Consider the following 16,087-nt stretch of genomic DNA (forward strand, 5'->3'; position numbering starts at 1 on the left):
AATTTATGGTGGTACACACCTTTATCCCAGCACTCAGGAGACAATGGCAAGGGGATCTATGAGGTTGAGGTCAGCTTGGTTTTCAGATTGAGATTCAGGATAGCCAAGCTCATGTAGTGAAGGGAACCACTGAGGATAGAAAGCTGGATATGATGTAATTAAATGAGGAAGAAATGTTCCAGCCTCAGCAAGCTGCAGTACTTGGCAGCTTCGGCCATGTGGTTCTGGTTTTAGAGTCAAGGATAGAAGAAAGGGGTTATGAAATCTTCCTCTACATTTAAGGAAAGCATCTGAGACCAGGCATGTGTCAGTGGTATCCCTGCATGGTCTGGAGAGGCCATTACATGCAGCTATGGAGTTGAATCCTGACTGCCTTGGAGACCCCAAGATGTTGTAGATATCAGAGTCATGAGATACTTGTCAAGGAGAGCTGCTAACAGGGAGTGGGACCAGCCCAAAAGAAGGAAGTGTGTTTTCAGTCAACAAAGCTGAAAAGAGTTGAAGATCTGAAGAGAGTTTGACATCAGACATGAAGATGCAGGCTTGGGAGTTTATCCAGTTGGTTTTCAATCTTGCTTTGGTCCAGTATTTCCTGACTATCCTCCCTTTCATACATTTCTGAATGGTAATGTATATACTGTCCCATTATATGTTGAAAGTACGTGATCTGCTTGTTTATTTTGATTTTACAGGGGATTACAGTTAAGAGACTGCATGGATCTCAGAACAGACTTTGAACTTAAGAATAGAATTTTAAATAAATAGATGAGCAGAACACCTCTAAACCATGGGAATTAATCCCAATTTTGTAACAGCTGTAACAAGTTATGGCTTCTGCAGCAAGAAAATCTACATCAAGAAAAAGCCAATTCATTCAAAAGGCAGTAATTCCAACACGCCTGTGTCTTGGCTTCATCCTTGGTTGTGATGGGTTGACCTTTATCAATGATGGTTGAATCTCTACTGCATAATCCTGTGGCTCCCAGCAAGAATAGAAATAAAAACAAGGCCCATCTTTTTGCTGCATACAAGAAACACACCACAACATCAAAGATAGATGTTACCTGAGAGTAAAGTGCTGGAAAAAGATTTTTAAACAAATGGATCTAAGAAATAAGCTGCTGTAGCCATTCTAACATATGGCAAAATTTAGTTCAAACCAAAATTAATCAGGCAACATGAGGAAAGACACTTCATACTCACCAAAGGAAAAATCAGTCCAGATGATGTTTCAGTTTTTAACATAAATGCCCCTAATACAAGGGCACACATGGTAATAAAAAAATATAACTAAAGCTAAAATTACACATTGATAGTAGGAGTCATCAATACCTCATTCTCACCAGTAGTCAGGTTATCCAGACAAAAACTAAACAGAAATACTGGAGCTAAGAGACATAATAAACAAAATAAACCTAACAGATATCTACAGAATATTTCACAGAAACATGGAAGAATATACCTTCTTCTCAATACCTCAGGAAACTTTTTCCAAAACTGACACATATTCAGCCACAAAAAAGTCTCAACATATACAAGAAACTTGAAATATCTACCTGTTTCCTATCAGATCACCATAAATTAAAGCTTTATTTCAACAGCAACAGGGACAATAGAAAGCCTACAACCTCAAGGAAACTTCACAGTTTCCTAAAGAATGACTACTGACTGGGTCAAGGCAGAAATAAAGAAAGAAATTAAAGAACTCCTAGAATCAAAGAAAATGAATACACAGCATACTTAAAGTAATGGGAAACAATAAAAGTAATGCTAATAAGAAAGTTCACAGCCCTAAGTGGCTACATAAAGAAATTTGAGACAACAATAAAAGAACTTCTGGAGATATCACCATCCCTGATTTGAAGCTCTATGACAGAAGTATAGTAATAATAACTGCATGGTAATTGGCATAAAAAACAAACATGTTGATCACTGAAATATAATCCAATATCCAGTAATAAATCCACACTCTTATGGACACCTGGTTTTTTATAAAGAAGCTAGAAATACACAATGGAAAATGAAAGCTTCAACAAACAGTGCTGATCAAACTGAATATCTGCATGTAGAATAATGAAAATAGATCTATATTCATCACCCTGCACAAAACTCAAGTCCAGGTGGATAAAAGACCTCAACACAAAACCAGATACACTGGACCTGATAGAAGAGAAAGTTAGAGATAGCCTTGGCCACATTGGCAAAGGAGACAACTTCCTTAATAGAATATCAGTAGCACAGTCATCCTATACAAACATCCTGTTAGCTTGCCCCACATTATGCAGATGACAGCTTCTTGCTCCTCCCACCCTACAGAAACTATATAAACCTTTCTGGAATAGAAATAAATTTGCACCTTGATCAGAATCTAGACTTGGTGTGTTTTCCTTTGTATCTCCTGTCCCTACATTCCCTCCTTAGGGTGGTCAAGAACCCATTGTAGCCCTGCAGGCAGGGCATATACTCATAGATCTGGGCCTAGTACAATCATAATCAAAGAGGCTTCCACCTGCAACTGATGGGAGCAAATACAAAGACCCACAGCCAAACATTAGGTAGAGATCCCACACTGGAAGTCTCCACTGGGTCACTCCCCTTGGAGCTTGGCAAAGCCTGCAGAAATGAAAGAAATGTAGGAGCCAGAGGGATCAAGGACACCAGGAGAACATAGTCCACAGATTTCAACTAATTAGGGCTGGTAAAGGCTCACAGCGTCTGAAGGAGCAATCACAGAGCATGCATGGGTCTACACTAGGTCATCTACATATATGTTATAGTTGTTTGCTTGGTGTTTTTGTGGGACTCCTAACAGTGGGAGTTGGAGGTGTCTCTGATTCTTTTGCCTACTCTTGAAACTTGTTTCCTCCTGCTGCATTGTCTCAGGCAGCCTTGATGTGTGGGTTTGTGCCTAGTCTTATTGCATCTTTTTATGCCATGTTCAGTGGATGTCCCTGGGAGGGCTACATTTTTCTGAAGGGAAACAGAGGAGGAGTGGATCTGTGGGAGAGGGGAAGTTGGAGGGAACTGGGAGGAGTGGAGGAAGGGGATACTGTGGTCAGGATATATTTAAAAAATTAAAACTAAAAATAAAAAACAATATGTTTATATTGCAGATCATACAGTCAAACATAAAAATAATTATTAGCTCTTTCATAAGAATTGTTAACATGACCATAATTCTAAGAAAGTTCAAGCCTCTGAACTGGATGCCAGTTTGACTAGCACCTCAGAAATAGTCAATAGTGTTTAATGGAGATGTGTGATTGTTCAGGGCATATCAATGTTGGAGGATATGAGTAGTGGAGGAAATACAAATACCATCATTAAAATGCTGACCACAGTAGTCTATTCCAGAACAGGACAGAAACCCAAGACTGTAACATACTGTTAATCTCATTTGATACGCAAAAAAAATATTCTTCCTATCCTCCAAGTATACACTTTATGAATTCCAGAGCCCAAGCCATGAAAGCATATCTCTTGATAATGATACAAAGGTCTCTGCACACACAACTGTGAAATTAGTGCCAAGGTATAAGAACAGGCAGTCTTGAACACTCAGCTTCTCACCTTAGTCTCTACAGGAGTGTTACTACTCTGCATCTTAGGTTAATAACATTCCTACTTGTTTCACAACAGTCTATTCCTTAGGGAACAGTTCTCCTGGAAAATATCACACACCTTCAAATACAGAGGATTATATCACCTTTTAAGTTTTCTCTTCCAGCCTTAACTTCGAGATGCTCATTGCTAAAAAGACATTTTTATTATCAAACTACACTGTTACCTTTGTACGGATATTTCTCTTCCATTATCTTTAGCTGAATTTCTGGTTATTCATGTTTTTTAACTTAGACTAATATATTGTGCAAAATAGGCTTTTCAAAATGATAAAATTATATTTGCTTATTGAATTATCAGATCAACTTGAATTTTTCATAAAGTCTAACCTAAAATAAGCAGGTTACAAATCATGTCAGTTGCTCTCAAGTGGTAACTTTGGAAGGATTTTAACACATCTGAGTAGGGACCATTAGTGACAAACTATCTTAACTCAGTACAGCATGACAAATGCTCCACTAACTGCAGACCCATCTAAACCAAATACAGGGTTTAAAGTTTTCTTTTTGCCTTTAGTGATTCCACGTTTTTCCTCCTTGGCTTTTCCTCCGTGTTTCTCTTCTCTGTCACTTTTAGTCACATCCACATTATCCTCTTGTCCTTCCTTTGGGAGTGTTTTGGGAAAAAAGAGAAAGGGGATGCTGGTCAGGACATTCACTCCAGCACAGATCAAAAAGCCGACCCACCAAGCACCGACCCAGCGTGTGTCAGTGGGAGTTATGGTCAGGTCATCTGTGGAGAAATACAGACATTTTATTAGCTTGCACCATTCTTTCCTGTGTAAACTGCAGAAAATTATTAAGGATCCTAGGCCATCTAAACACAAAATTTGTATATTATTGTAAACTTGTCACCCATTAGTTATTCTTCTTATTTGGACCTTGAACTTCTGATCCTCTGCATCTGCTTCCTAAATGTTAGGATTACAAGGACTGCCATCTGACTTGGCTAGTTCAAACCTTTAGAAAAAGTGTCTGTCCTTGATGAGTTGTAATTCAGTAAGAAGAAAGGTTCTGGGGTGCTACGTGGTGTAAAAGGTTAAACCTTCATGTCAAAAAGACAGGAAAAAGATTTGAGGCATATCTAATGAACTGGCTTTAACCTGATGTGGTCATATCTCAAAACTTCACAGAAGGAGAGGGAGGGGCTAGAGAGACAGTTCACTGGCTAAGACTTATTGATGCTCTTGCGTAGGTCCTGAGATCTATTCTCAGAACCCACATTGAAACTCACAACTGTCTGCAATTCTGATTACAAGAGATTTGAAATTCTCTTCTGACCTCAGCAGGTACACACACAAACAATGTACATGAGCACACACACACACACACACACACACACACACACACACACACACGTTGATAGATAGATAATAAAATAAAATATCACGTGGTATCCAATTACTTTTTCTTTTGTGTATTCATTAAAAAAATTAATTTTATCTAGTAGTATAGGTTATGTATATGAGTAGTAAATGAGTATTGCTATCTGTCTTGTGAAAACTTTACAAATTGGTGCTTATCACATAACAGAAAGATCTATTTTATTATCCACATTGACTGCCTCATTAAAAAAAAACCCTATGTGAGTAAGTCTTTTGAGAGCAAGTTGTGGCTGAAATGTGCTGAGAGATCGGCAGACTTTTTATCAGAAGGAGACATTTTATCTTTGTCTCTGCTCCTCTGAGATCTGCAATCTGTAAGCAGGGATAATTGTCAACTGAGGATCAAAGGAGGCAGTGGCACAGCATTCTGGAGCCTTCTTCCACACTCTAGGGAATGGACTGTATAAATAAAATGTATTACCTGTATTCACAGACCCAACATCTACATAAGTGTTTGCAGAAAAGCTTGCCAACATAAGTCCAATTAAAGGGCCAATGACCGTTCCAATATTTAAAATCCCTGGAAGAAAGCAAAGACTGGAAGTTACATAACCACACAAAGAATTTGCTTGCACGTGTGCACACACACACACACACACACACACACACACACACACACACAAACACACACACACAAAAGGCTTGAGATTGAATTGTTTTCAATTTTATTTTCATTTCTTTGCAGAGCTGGGTATCGAATCCAATAATCTAGGCAAGTGCTCTAGAACTTAGCTGCACTCTCAACTACCTCAGATATTTTCATATTCAATATATAAAGAAATTAAGCTTTGTATTATTTTACACATACATATATTCATTTCTTTAAATATTGAGAAACTACCATTGTTTCAATGTGAATTACTGTGGATTACCACTAGAGTCTGAAGGAATCCTCAGATGCAGGGCATGGTGGTGAATCTTCAAGTCATCTGAAGTAGAACCATAGCTCATTACTCATTCTGTTTTGCATCCCAGTCTCAAGATTAATGGTTTTATTCTACCCATCCTTCCACCATAATCAGCTGCCTCATGGCAGACCTCCACACCACACATTCCAGTGACATAGACCAGAACTTCCAAAGCTATGAGCCAAATGAATCCTTTCTCTTCATAAGTCATTATCTCAGGTATTTATTAAAGTGAATGAAATCTGAGCGTCACAGAAGCTTTATCACTTAAAGCCACATTCCAAATTCTCTTTTACACTGAGTTAAAGGCAAAGACTGCACTATCACTGGCAGACCCATAAAGCCATGATGCAAGCAAGCTCCTTTTGATATTTCCATAGCCCTGTTTTCAAAGGGACTCCGATAGTTAGCTATAATTTTCCCCTTGACACATGTTGAATTACCTGGGGGGAGAGTCTTAATGAAATATTGTCTACAATGGGTTTACCTGTGGCATGTCATCAGGAGGCTGTCTTACATTAATTGATATGAGAAGATGTAGTGGGTAGCTGTCCCAGCTTTGACCAGGAGTACTACCCCTAGTGAAGCTTCTGGTAACTGCCATGCCTACCTATGACCTGCCCCCAGGATGGGGCTGAGAAAGGAGCCCTTAAGACCTAAGATCCAGATGTGCCAGTCCTCTTGGTTCCTTGTGATCCTGGATGCTGGATGGCAGACCCAGTCAGAGTTCTCCAGAGATCCCCGCTGGACTTCACCTCACCTTTACCAGATCCTGTAACCAACCCTTTTACTGGCTGTAAATTACCCCCAAAATAAACCCCCTTTTCACTACATGGAGATACCTTGTTAATCCCCACATTAAGATGAAGCAGCCCACTGTGGGCAGTGCCATTCCCTAGTCAGGGAGTCATCAGCTATGTAAGAGTGGGAAAAGAGCTGAGCACAACCATGCAAGCAAAGACATATGCATGCATAATTCACTCCCTCTGCTCTTGTGGGTGTGGCCAGATGCTTCAAGCTCCAGCTACTGTGACTTCTCTGTTGTAGTGAACTGTAAGTCAAATGAACCCCTTACTCTCCAAAGTTGTAATTTCTCACAGCAACAGAAATGAAACTAGCACAGTTTCACAAGCAGTGTGAGCTGTGATGAATTTCCTGTGATGTGTCTTCATAAAAGTTCTTCTTCTGAAACTTCCTCCGAAAGAGAAAATGTGTCTTCATAACAGCACTTCTCTTGGATGCTATCCTGGTCCTCTTTCTTTTTTCTTTTTACATGTTTTTTTTTTTTCATTTATTTTACATGCCGAAAATAATTTCCCCTCCCTCCATTCCTCCTATTTCCTCCACCCAACTCCCATTTACCCACTTCCCCATCCACTCTGGTCTTCATTCTTATCTTATTATTGTTTTCATTTCTTTGCTCCCTTCCAACATCACCTGACTTCTTTGAAAAGACCACCAGCATCTCCCAAATTATCTGGGTTCAGAATCTCTGCTGAGCCATCCCTACTCACAGAAAAAACAGATACAAACAACTTCAACTTCTGCCTTGTCTTTACTTTAAATTTTGTTTTTTCCTCCTTGCCTGTGGTTCTACGGGTTAGTCCTCCATGTGCCTGACTTCTCAATACCAAACCCTTCTGTCTTCCTTGCTCTAACACTCCACACTGTTTGATGCCCTCTATCCAATGATTCCTGCAAGATTTCCAGCTCCACTGTTCATTCCTGCCCTGCACTGTCTGCCTTGACTCCTCCCCTCTCACTCTGCTCAGATCTTCCTGAGTCTAAGATACTCTCTTGGCACAACTGACCTCCATCATAGACCACTTTTTCCAGTTTTGATCTTTATTCTCCTAATGTACCTGACTTTGTTGGCCAGCTCTTCATCATCTGCTTCCTCCTAACAGCTCTCCAAACTATATGTTTACTGTTTACTTTCTTTCCATGGACTTTTGTTCGACTTTTCTTTCTTTCACCCTACCTACTAAGTAGAAGAATCCCCCACTGTGTGGAACTATGGATTCAAGGGAAATATATGTCTTCCCAAGGCAACTTCATTTATTCTTTATTAAACTTATTGTCTAGCATAGATAATTCTCAGTTTTTACATTTGGTTTCTTAAGCCATAGAGGGATACATGAAAATGCATTCTTAATTCTTATTTGTTTTTCAGTTAGTTGATTATTTATATATATAATATTTATGTAATTATATAGCTATTTGTTTATGAAACTAAGCTATTTACATACTAAATGGAAGATTCAATCATTATGTATCTTACTCACTTTACTATAATAATTATATTTTTAACTTTTTATTGGTTCTTTGTGGATTTCATATTATGCATTCCTATTGCATTCATCTTCCTATCCCTTGGTATCTACCTTTGCAATCCGCCCCCCAAAAAAATAAAGTAAAATTTAAAAGAAAAATTCTTATTGTGGAAGCTGTAGTGTGACACAGTGAGTCAAACAGTACATCCTTTAGTCTATATGTCTTTACTTGAGAATGTTCCTTGTAATGAATCATTGTTCTGGGAAGAGGTCTCTGTCTTCTGCTGTGTTATAGACTCTGGGCCCTCACTGGTGCTCCTCTTGGATATACTGTTGTTGCCCTTCGATATCCTGCAGCTTTGAATCTGCAGGACTGGCCCCTTCGCATGCTCTAGCAGTTTCATAGATGGGGTAGACGTTGGGGTGGGCCAACTCACATCCCTGGTTCTGGGCCTGAGTAAGAGCTGGGCTGATGAGACCACAAGTTCTCCCTGATCTTTGACAACCAGGGCAAGCTCTCCAGCACTGCCTTTGCTAGCTCATCCAATGCAGCAGGAAGCAAGGGGCAGGGCCAGTTCTCCTGCTCTCGTGACCTCACCCTCAGAGAGCAGGCTCACCCTAACTCATACCTCCAGGGCCAGCTCTACTGTGTTGCCCAGGTTGCAGAGCCCACTCTCCTGAGTGCTGCAGCTGATGAGTGGCAGGGCCGGCTCTCCTGCTATCATTCCCGGAGGCCAGCTCTGCTGCCTGCTGCAATGACAAGGGGCAGAGGGCAAGAAGTGGTTGAGGAGCCAGGGGAAGGGGAGGTATGGTGATATTTTATTTGTACTGAAATGTGATTTTAATTTTATGTTAATAAATAAAATTGCCCTGGGGTCAGAGCTATTAGAGCCATAGCAAGAGTGTGGTGGTTAGAAGAGCTAGGTAGATTTCTGTGTGTTCAGGGATACAGCCAGTATTGGAGACATACGCCTTTAAGACCTAGAGGGCGGTACTTAAAGGCAGTGATGAGGCAGTCATGTGGTTGGGTTTACAACCAATGAGAAGGCAGAACAGAAAGACTATTTAAACACAGATAAACAGGAAGTAGCTCTCTCGGGGAAGTTAGGAGCACTGCAGGAGGTAAGATTTTATCTCTGAGCTCTGACCTCTCGGCTTTCTCTTTTACATTGGCTCTGTGTTTCTTATTTTAATAAGACGATTGGTTACATCTACATCTGGCGCCCAACGTGGGGCAAGAATCCCTTAAAAACTGCTTGAGGCCGGCTCCCTAGCCCGAGCAGCCGGTTCCCTAGCTGGAGCAGCCGGCTCCCTAGCCCCAGCCCAGGTCTGCTTGGCCTCAGGCCAGGCTGTGAGCTGCTTGCTTAAAGCCAGTGCTACAAACAACTCAGGCCTTTCCTGCTAAACAGGGCCCCTGCCTGTAAAGCCAAGCCTTGACTCGGCCCAAGAGGGAACAAGTGGCTAGATTTAAGCTTTAGCCGGCTACGCTTTCGCTTTCACTTTCGCTTTCGCTTTCTCTCTTGCTTTCTCTCTGTCTCTGTCTCTCTCTGTCTCTCTCTCTCTCTGGATTCACACCTAGGACACTAGGTGGCTGTTTCGAAATTTGCTTGGATTTCTACTGTTCTATGCAGATTTGGTAAGTCATAAAGGAAACTATTTAAAAGACAAATTTTTTTCCACATTTAAAAAAATGGGTTTCCTGTGTACATTGGAAGAAAATTGGGTTTTGTTTGAAATTTTAGGCAGTCTGACAATGGAACAACTATATGAAAAGATTAGTATTATGGGAATTATGCAGTTTATCACCATGCTTATTCTCATTTTACTATTTAAAAAGATAGTCGATTTAAGTGCCAGGATGACAGCTTTAGAAAAACTTGTTAAACCTGTAAAAATTCAGACAGAAGAAATTAACAGTGAAGTTGGTTCAAGTTTGGATCATAAGGTTACAGAAAGAAAGCCTGTTTTCACACAGTCACCGTTAATTTATCCTGTAACCGTACAGCAGATGCCTGATCAAATGGCTACACAAAATGTTTGGGATCCAATTGAACTGATGGATTTTAAAAGGTTTAAGGAGGCAATAGTATCTTATGGCATGCAATCCCCATATGTAAAGCAAATGTTAAACTCTTGGTCAACATATAATAGGATTGTACCACAGGACTGGCGGGACCTTGCACAAGGTGTTCTGGAACCCAGCCAGAGACTTCAGTTTCTAACGTGGTTTAAGGAGGAAGCTAGAAATGTAGAAAAACAATGGAGGGATAAAGGAATACAAGTTTGTCAGGATCAGCTTATTGAAGAAGGCCAATATGCTTCAGTACAAACACAATATTTATATGATGTTCAAACCCTAATTTTATGTCGAATGGCAGCCTTGAATGCATGGGACAGAGTTGAGGAACCAGGAAAAAAACCTGAGTCATTCACAAAGGTTATGCAAGGCCCAAAAGAATCTTTCACAGATTTTTTAGAAAGACTGGCTTCAGCAGTACACAGAATGGTCACAGAATCAGAAGCTAGTAAGGCAATAATTGAAGCTTTGGCATTTGAGAATGCGAATGCAGCATGCAAAAGAATAATCAGGCCGTTAAAGGCAAGATCTGCACCTTTGGAAGATTGGATTAGAGAAACAATTAATGTTGAGGCTGATGAGCATGATGATACGTGGGTAGGAGAAGTAATTTCAAAAGGTTTGAGGAGTGTTAGATGTTTTGGGTGTGGAAAGCAAGGACATTTTAAAAGGGACTGTAAACAGGTCATTCCTAGAAGCAATGTTTCTTCAAAGAACAATGGCAACAGAATGTCCCTTCCTTCTGGAGTATGCAGAAGGTGTGGTAAGGGAAAACACTGGACCAACGAATGTAGATCAACAAAGGACAGACAGGGTAATCCTTTGCCTCAGTTTTTGGGAAACTCCCAGAGGGGCCTCATGCAGGCACCCATAGCAAAACCAGTTCAAACCTTTCCTGCAGCTGTAGAGGAAATCCCTGCTCTGAGCGATTAAATAACCAAATGACTATTGGAATAAATCATGCTGGTCAGGATGATGAAACAGAGAGAATAGAAAATTCAGGAGAAAACAAAGAAAATTTTTTGGCAAACTTCTATTAATGAACAGAGACCAAAATTAACGATAAAAATAAATGGTGTTTTGTTGTCTGGTCTGGTAGACACAGGTGTGGACGTTACCATAATTGCACCAGAATTTTGGCATCCAACTTGGCCTCTTCAGGAGGTAAACGTTCAACAGTTAGGAATTGGGACATTATCTCAGGTGAAACAGAGTGCAAGATGGCTCCAATGTATAGGTCCAGAAGGACAGAGAGGAAAATTAAAACCATATGTGGCTAACATAGCTATGAACCTGTGGGGTCGAGACTTGTTGCAACAATGGAATACTCAGATTAAAATCCCTCCAATCTCAGAAACAAATCATAAACTAGCACATGTTTCTGAGAGAAATATTAGAAGGCATTATTTTGAGTGGTCACCAGCCATCCATATTATACAAGAACAGGGCACAACAACTGATGATCTTCCAAAAATACCAACAGCTCTACCTTTAAAATGGTTAACAGACAAGCCTGTATGGGTTCAGCAATGGCCTTTAACAACAGAGAAACTCCAGGCTTTAGAAGAGCTGGTAGAAGAACAGTTAAATGCTCAGCATACTGAACAGTCAACCAGCCCTTGGAATTCTCCTGTATTTGTTATTAAAAAGAAATCTGGTAAATGGAGAATGGTAACAGACCTTAGAGCAATTAACAAAGTAATTCAGCCGATGGGCTCTCTACAATCTGGAATTCCTTTGCCTACTCTGTTACCAAAAGTATGGCCTCTCATAGTTATTGATTTAAAAGACTGTTTCTTTTCAATACCCTTACAAGAAAAAGACAAAGAAAGATTTGCTTTCACAGTGCCTACTTATAATAATTCTCAACCGGTTAAAAGTTTTCAATGGAGGGTCCTCCCAGAGGGAATGTTAAATAGCCCAACTCTGTGCCAATATTTTGTACAACAGCTATTGGAAGTGATACGTAAAAAATTTCCTAAATCTATAATTTATCATTATATGGATGATATTTTACTAGCTGACTCAAATGCAGATACTTTAGAAAGAATGTTTGAAGAAGTAAAGAAAATTTTGCCTTGCGGGGGATTACAAATTGCTCATGAAAAAATACAAAGAGGAGATTCTATTAATTATTTAGGATATAAAATAGAGCTACAAAAAATTAGACCCCAAAAGGTGCAAATTAGGAGAGATAGACTACAGACTCTTAATGACTTTCAAAGATTATTTGGAGATATTTCTCATCTATGAACTATTGTTGGGATAAAAAATGATGAACTGACTAATTTGTTCAAAACCTTAGAAGGTGACAAGGACTTAAGTAGTCCAAGAGAATTATCACCTGAAGCTGAGAAAGAATTGGCCTTGGTAGAAAAGAAAGTACATGAAGGGCACATAGATCGTATTGATCCAAAGCTGGATTACATTTTGGTTATTTTACCTTCTAGGCATTCTCCTACTGGAATATTAATGCAGAGGGAAGATATTATATTGGAATGGATATTTTTACCAAATAAACCAAATAAAAAATTAAAAACTTATGGGGAAAAAATCTCTGACTTGATTTGGAAAGGAAAATTGAGACTTCGTCAATTAGCAGGAATAGACCCAGCAGAAATTGTCGTACCTTTAACTAAGGAGGACATTGAAAAATTATGGACAGAAAGTGAACCTTGGCAAAGAGCTTGCAGTAATTTTTTGGGAGAAATTAACAGCAAATATCCCAAAAGCAACAGAATTGATTTTATAAAGAGAGCTGATTGGATCTTGCCTCGAATTGTACGGCAAAAACCCATATCTGGAGTTCGTACATTTTATACAGATGCCAACAAACAAGGAAAGGCAAGTTACAAATCAGAAAATTTAAGTAAAGTGGTTCAAAGTCCTTATAATTCAGTGCAAAAATCAGAATTGTATGCTATTATGTTGGTATTAATGGATTTTTCAGAACCTCTCAACATAGTAACTGACTCTCAGTATGCTGAAAGAGTGGTATTACATATTGAGACTGCAGAATTTATCCCTGATGCTTCAGAATTAACTTCACTATTTATTCAATTACAAGATACAATCAGGAAAAGGAGTCATCCTTTATATATAACTCACATCCGATCTCATACTGGTATGCCAAGCCCTCTAGCACAAGGCAATGATGAGATTGATAAATTATTGATAGGAAATGTGCTGGAGGCCTCTGAATTTCATAAAAAACATCATGTCAATAGTAAAGGTTTAAAAAAGGATTTTTCCATAACCTGGCAACAAGCCAAAGAAATAGTAAAGAAATGTCCTACTTGTTCCTTCTATAATCAAACACCATTACCAGCAGGATGTAACCCAAAGGGTACTCAGAGGAATGAAATCTGGCAGATGGACGTGTTTCACTTTGCAGAATTTGGAAAATTGAAATATGTACACCACACCATTGATACTTATTCAGGATTTCAATGGGCAACTGCTTTGAGTTCTGAAAAAGCTGATTCTGTAATCACTCATTTGCTAGAAGTTATGGCCATCATGAGTATACCTGCACAAATCAAAACTGACAATGCTCTATCATATGTCTCTGTTAAAATGAAACAGTTTTTGCTTATTACAAAATAAAGCATATTACAGGTATACCACATAATCCTACCGGTCAAGCAGTTATAGAAAGATCAAACAGAACTCTGAAGGATATGCTAAATAAACAGAAAGGAGTATCAAAAACCCCCAGAAATAGACTGCATAATGCTCTATTAACTTTGAATGTTCTGAATGCCAATGAGAAAGGAACAACAGCTGCAGAGAGACATTGGATAATAGAAAAAACTACAGAATTAAATCAGCCTATATACTTTAAGGATGTGCTGACCTCAGAATGGAAACCAGGGTATGTATTACGTTGGGGACGAGGTTTTGCTTTTGTTTCTACAGGAGAAGATAAGCTGTGGGTACCATCAAAATTGATAAAGGTTTGATTTGAACAAGAGAAACCTCTTACTTAGAGGAGGTGATATTTCATCAACCAGCATGAACATCCAATTTAAACTAACTTGCACCAGTAACACATGCCTTTTTATTTAATCAGATAATAACTTGCCAAAAGGGAACATCCCCAAAATTAGCCTTGGGGAAAGGTTTTTGTTTTTGTCTTTTAGGAGAATGATGGTTAAGGAATCTGAAGAACACAAGACAAATGAGACAACTGAAGAAAAGGGACAAATCATCTATCCCAGGAAACAGAGTGAAACGGCGAATGGGTATATATTATCTAAAAAATTTTATGTCTTCTTAAATGTTTGTTTCTGCTTTTCTCTAAAGATTTAACACTATTGGTCTTCTAATAGTCCCAGTTCAATAAAAATTTAAAGCTGACTTTGGAGTTGGAGAATGGCTCTCTCCTTCTTTAAACTCAAGCATGTTGTTAAAAGGAAAATGCAAACTCCCTGTATCATGCCAGAATAAAAGAGCCATCTTCTGCTATGGGACAGGACAAAAGCCAAATTAATTAAGGGACTATTCTATTACTAATCTCAACTCTTTGATTCTATTCTGATTCTTTAAACTTTTCTTAAAGTATAAATTTTATATCAAAATTTACAAGATTAATATATATATACATTTTAAACTTTGTTAAGATATGAATGGTCATATAGAGTACTAACTAATTCTAGAAAAAAGGCTTCAATTAGCTGCATATATATGTCTTTGTGTTCGAGTCTCTTATCAGTTTTCTGCAGGAAATCACGGCCAGGCCTAACATCAACTGAAGTCTCCAGGAAGAAGATGGGGCCCCACAACAACAACAATTCCACGTGGACAATAATAATATCACTGAACTGACAAACATCATCTACAGATCAGCTTTGAATTACAAGGTGCTCAGAGCAATTTTGAGATGACTAGCTGAGATGATCCAGTCTCAAAGACTACTTGAATAAGGACTTGAGATAAACTCTGAACTTTGGCTTTATACACAGACTGGATAATAATGAAGGATATAGTTACCTTTCCTAGAATTTGACAATTAACCTAAATTTTTCTTTCAAGATAAAGATAACTTCGCCCATACCCAGCAGGAAGCAATTTTAAGAATGACGCCCACATTTCCAAAGAGGTGGTGTGGGGCGGGAGGTTTTTTTGGTCTTTTTAATGGGTTTTGGGTCCTGGATAATTTTCATTATTTAGGGGGGTAGGTTACAAGTTCTTGTCAAGGGTTAGGAAAAAGGCTAAGCAAAGGAGATTAGATTTAAGGTTCTTGTTTTTTTTAAAAAAAAGAAAGAAAGAAAGAAAGAAAAGAAAAGAAAAAGACAATTACTAGTTTTAAATACTTTACATTATTACCAACTATTAGGATATAAAGAAATGAAAGTAGTTAGACATTACAATAGAAATTGTAGTCATATTAGATATGTTTTAAAAATTGAGCAGATATATTTTAGACAGGTCATCTTCAAACCCTTCAGAGATCTACCGAATATGGCATTTAAAATGTTTTAATAACTTAGAAATTTTTCATTTTTGAGACATGTCGGCTCCTGGTAGTACCAATCTACTTCAGAGAAAATATGGGCATTGAAGAAACTGCATATGGAGTTAACTTTCATTGTGGCAAAAGTTAGCCACTGGACAACAAAGTATCCTCAAATCGACAGGACAAAATGGACAGACAGAACACGAAACAAAGGACTACCGATTCCTGCCAAAACAAGTGTGGTTATGGCTTTATCCAAAGGCATCTTCTGAGGCCAGGACAATATGGCACCATCCCTGAAGTGGCCTTCACAATCCGGAAAAGGTACAGTGCCCTTTTCTTCGAAGGCAGCTGAACAGGCAGTGG

At 38.8% G+C, this 16,087-nt stretch overlaps 1 protein-coding gene across 6 annotated transcripts in view; it reads right to left on the reverse strand.

Moving 5' to 3' along the window:
- The window catches only part of LOC121820837 (solute carrier organic anion transporter family member 1A5-like), a 47,093-nt gene that overhangs the window by 14,918 nt on the left and 16,088 nt on the right, over window positions 1–16,087 (reverse strand). For all 6 annotated transcript variants that reach the window (XM_076568218.1, XM_076568219.1, XM_076568220.1 and 3 more), the window contains 2 exons: window positions 5,427–5,525; window positions 4,132–4,353 (listed from right to left, as the gene is read on the reverse strand). In XM_076568218.1, the coding sequence (XP_076424333.1) occupies window positions 4,132–4,353; window positions 5,427–5,525 (321 nt within the window). The remainder of the gene's footprint in view (window positions 1–4,131; window positions 4,354–5,426; window positions 5,526–16,087) is intronic.

The sequence above is a fragment of the Peromyscus maniculatus genome, chromosome 3, assembly GCF_049852395.1.
Source record: "Peromyscus maniculatus bairdii isolate BWxNUB_F1_BW_parent chromosome 3, HU_Pman_BW_mat_3.1, whole genome shotgun sequence".
In the NCBI taxonomy this organism is placed as follows: Eukaryota; Metazoa; Chordata; class Mammalia; order Rodentia; family Cricetidae; genus Peromyscus; species Peromyscus maniculatus.